We start from the raw sequence: 3270 nt of genomic DNA on the forward strand, positions 1-3270 counted from the left end.
CCGGCCGCGGCCGCTCGGCGGTCCCGGATCGAGAGCGGGGGATTCCGCCCCTCCCGGCATCCCCCCGGATGAGCGTGGCGCCCTCCCGCGCCGTCCGGCGGGAACGGGAAGGAGAGCCGCAGCGGAGCGGCGCAGCGCCCGCCCGTGACTCGCCGCCCGCCGCCGTCCCGCGCCATCTTGACTACTAGCCGGGGGCAGCCTTCCCCCTCCCTCTTCAAGATGGCGCCGGCCGGGTGAGTGACACGTCCAGTCACGTGGGCAGCGGATGAGCCCCTCTCTCCCCCCGCCTCCTGCGATCTCTATGGTTCAGCCGGACACACAGGCGGCGGCGGCGGCGAGGGACGGACGGACGGACGGAGCCGCGGCGGGAGCGGGGCCGCGGCGCCCGCCCGGCGCCAATTCCGCTCTGCGGCCTCGGCAAGGCGAGCTCTTCCCCCTCCCCGACCCCTCCGGGCTGCGCCCCGACGCCCTCGCCGGCGGGCTCGGCTCCCTCCTCCCCGCCGGGGCGGGGGTCCTTCCCCGGCCCCTTCGTCCCGGCCGGCGGCGGCGGCGCGACGCGTCCTCGGGCGAGCGGCGGGGCTGGGTGCGGAGCGCCCCGGCCCGTCGCTCTCCGCCTCTGCGGGGAGCGGGCGGACCGGCCTGCCGGGGCCCGGCGGGGGCGGCGGGAGGTCAGGGCGGGCGGGCGGGCGGCCGGCGGCGGCCGGCCTCCCCGCCCCGCACCCCCCTTCCTCGGCGGGCGGCCCGCCGCCGGGGCCGGGGCCGGGGCCAGGCGTGTGTCTGGCGGGGCCGCGTGGCGGCCGAGCCGCAGGGAGGGGCGGCGCGGGCAGGTCCTGTGCCGCCGCCGTTCCTGCGGAGGGCGGGCGAGGAGGGCGGCTGAAGCGGCTGGGGGGTGGTGGGGGGGGTGTGTGTGTGGGGGGGGGGTCGTCTGTCTGCTGTGTCTCCCCCCCCGCCGCCGTTTCTCTCCTTTCTTCCCTCCCTCCCGCCTTCCCCTCCCCGCCCCATCTGTTACAGGCTTGCGGAGCTGTGGCTTTTTGAAATTAAACGTGATCTTTACTGTACCAGCTGGGGTCTGTAATGTATCTGATAAATGAAGCTCTTCCCGTCGGTTTCAGGTCATGCAAGGAAAAGGGCAAAGCTGGGGAGGGAGCTGGGCGGGGTTTCCCTCCGCTCTTCACGGTCAGGCGAGAGGAGTCTGGTTGATGTCTGCAGCAGATAAAGGAGACGAGAGGATCATCAAAAGACCCCAGAGCCCTTTTATCTTTCTGCCGTTTTTTCCCCCTCTAATTTCATTTATCGTTGCCGTGTTGTCTGTCTGCTCGTTTCCCCCCTTCAGAAGGGGTCGGGAGCACCAGGGCCCTGGCTGAGGTAGTAGTTTGTGCTGTTGGTCGGGTTGTGACATTGCCCGCTGTGGAGATAACTGCGCAAGCTACTGCCTTGCTAGTGCTGGTGATGATCAGCTGCAGATGAAGACAATGACAATGGGAATCCCCTTTGTTTTCCCGGGATTGCATGCTGCTGAGGTGGCAACAATTCCTTCTCCTACTTCTGCAGAAGGAGTCTAGCCTTGGCCACAGGGATGAGTAGTGGGGTTCGACCCCGTCAGGAGGATGCTGTTCCTTTCGCAGAGCTGGATGAAAAACCATTAGTTTCGCGCTGTTTGGAGGGCGCCTGAATTTGGGCTGAAGAGCAAATGTCTGCATTTCTTCTCGTGCTTAGACCTTATTATTCACACAGCACCCTTGAAAGAGGTGGATTTTCCATTTTGTGGGGACAGAGATCAATGATGGACTTGTATTTTCTGTGCTCTGAATATGCAAAACTTGTACGTGTGATATTAAGTGCTCTTGTTTGAATGGTAAAAAAGCCTGAATGTTTATCTAACAAAAGCTAAAAGATGTAATTACCACTTTCCTTACATTGATAAGATAGTCTTTTTACAGTATAGTTGACTAATTGTACTGCTTGGTGCTGTCAATTTTTTAGGTGAACTTCTGAGATTTTCCCTGTATATTTTGACTTACTTATTGTGAAAAGCAAACCCGTGCATCTGCTACTGTGACTTAACTAAAATTGCTGGTATATTTATAGTGATGGCTAAGGGTATCTTTCTGATACGAATTTTAGTGTGTTGATCACTTATTACAATGGCTTAAACTTGGAATATATTAAAGCATTTACAATAAATGTGCATAACTGTCTCTTACATTTTTAAAAATGAGAGTTAATTTTTCAGTCTTTGTAAGACCTAACTATGAACAGGTTGTGGTTAATCTTTCAAGTCTGTAGTGAAAGTTAAAGCTCTAGCTAAAACACTTGAAAATAAGTTGGTACCTTAGTACTGCTTCTAATATACAGTTTTAATGTATTTATAATATTGGGAAGGGTTGGGCAAACTTACAGATATTTAACTTTGCCTCTTTTTTTGAATTGTTTGAACTCATGTGTTTAGAAGACATGCCAAGGTTGCTCGTGTGCTTCTGCTGAATGTAAAGTGCCTTGCAGAACATGGGGAACATTGTACTTGCTGACAAGTTTAATTTGATGATTCTTCATTTCTACCCTGTAAAATGCCTTATTCTGGTAATTCTAGCTCTGTTATAAACTAAACTTTTTAAAAGCTAGGTATTCTCATGCTCACTAATAAACTAACACGTTAAGTGTTCTTACTAATAGGTTTTCTTTGAAGTAAAATAGCTATCATAGTTGTTGACTGTCTGCAAATATAAAACGTAGCCTGGCGCTTTTTTTCCCACCTTAATCGGAAGGGGCAAAACGGGTCCTATAGCTGCGTGCTTTTCCCATCTTACCAAACAGCACATCTCAAACAGAGCCCCTTGAGGTTTGATCTGGAAGTTAGGATGATGTTTTCACCATCTACCTTCAGGCGTCCGTTTTAGCTGGCTAATCCTCGAGTCCCTCTCCCTTCAGTGGAGAAGGCAGAGATAGATGCCTGATGTAAATCACACTTTCCAAGCGCCTTAGCATTATTTGATCTGAATTATCCTTTCAAGGAGGTTTGTCTCTGTATGTTGATTGTAAGGGAGGTGAAGGAGCTTCAGCTAAGCTAGGTGGGCGGGTGGTGTGAAATTGTCCTCCCTGTTGCTTTCCCTTCATATGCTCAGGCAACTTGGGTGGAACTAGAACTTCGCTCCCTTTGTAGCTTTTTGGGGTTGAGGGAGAGAATCAGTGGGAGAAAATGTGTTCAAGTATGCTACCATTAAGCACTTAGTTGTCTGTCTCCTGTGTAAAATACCTTCCTTAAACTTCACT

At 53.7% G+C, this 3270-nt stretch overlaps 1 protein-coding gene across 1 annotated transcript; it reads left to right on the forward strand.

Annotated features, from left to right (window-relative positions):
- Positions 1 to 265: 265 nt before the first annotated feature.
- Positions 266 to 2188, forward strand: LOC115341048 (translation initiation factor IF-2-like). Its single transcript, XM_030013260.2, has 2 exons — positions 266 to 475; positions 602 to 2188. The coding sequence occupies exons 1-2, from the start codon at positions 266 to 268 to the stop codon at positions 875 to 877; spliced, it is 486 nt and encodes a 161-aa protein (XP_029869120.1). The 3' UTR covers positions 878 to 2188.
- The last annotated feature ends 1082 nt before the right edge of the window (positions 2189 to 3270 follow it).

The sequence above is a fragment of the Aquila chrysaetos genome, chromosome 5 (assembly GCF_900496995.4).
Source record: "Aquila chrysaetos chrysaetos chromosome 5, bAquChr1.4, whole genome shotgun sequence".
Lineage (NCBI taxonomy): Eukaryota > Metazoa > Chordata > Aves > Accipitriformes > Accipitridae > Aquila > Aquila chrysaetos.

Coding starts and splice junctions, on each gene's coding strand:
- LOC115341048 (XM_030013260.2), top strand. CDS start 266: ATGAGCCCCTCTCTCCCCCCGCCTCCTGCGATCTCTATGGTTCAGCCG. Junction 476..601: donor TGCGCCCCGACGCCCTCGCC/GGCGGGCTCGGC, acceptor AGCGCCCCGGCC/CGTCGCTCTCCGCCTCTGCG.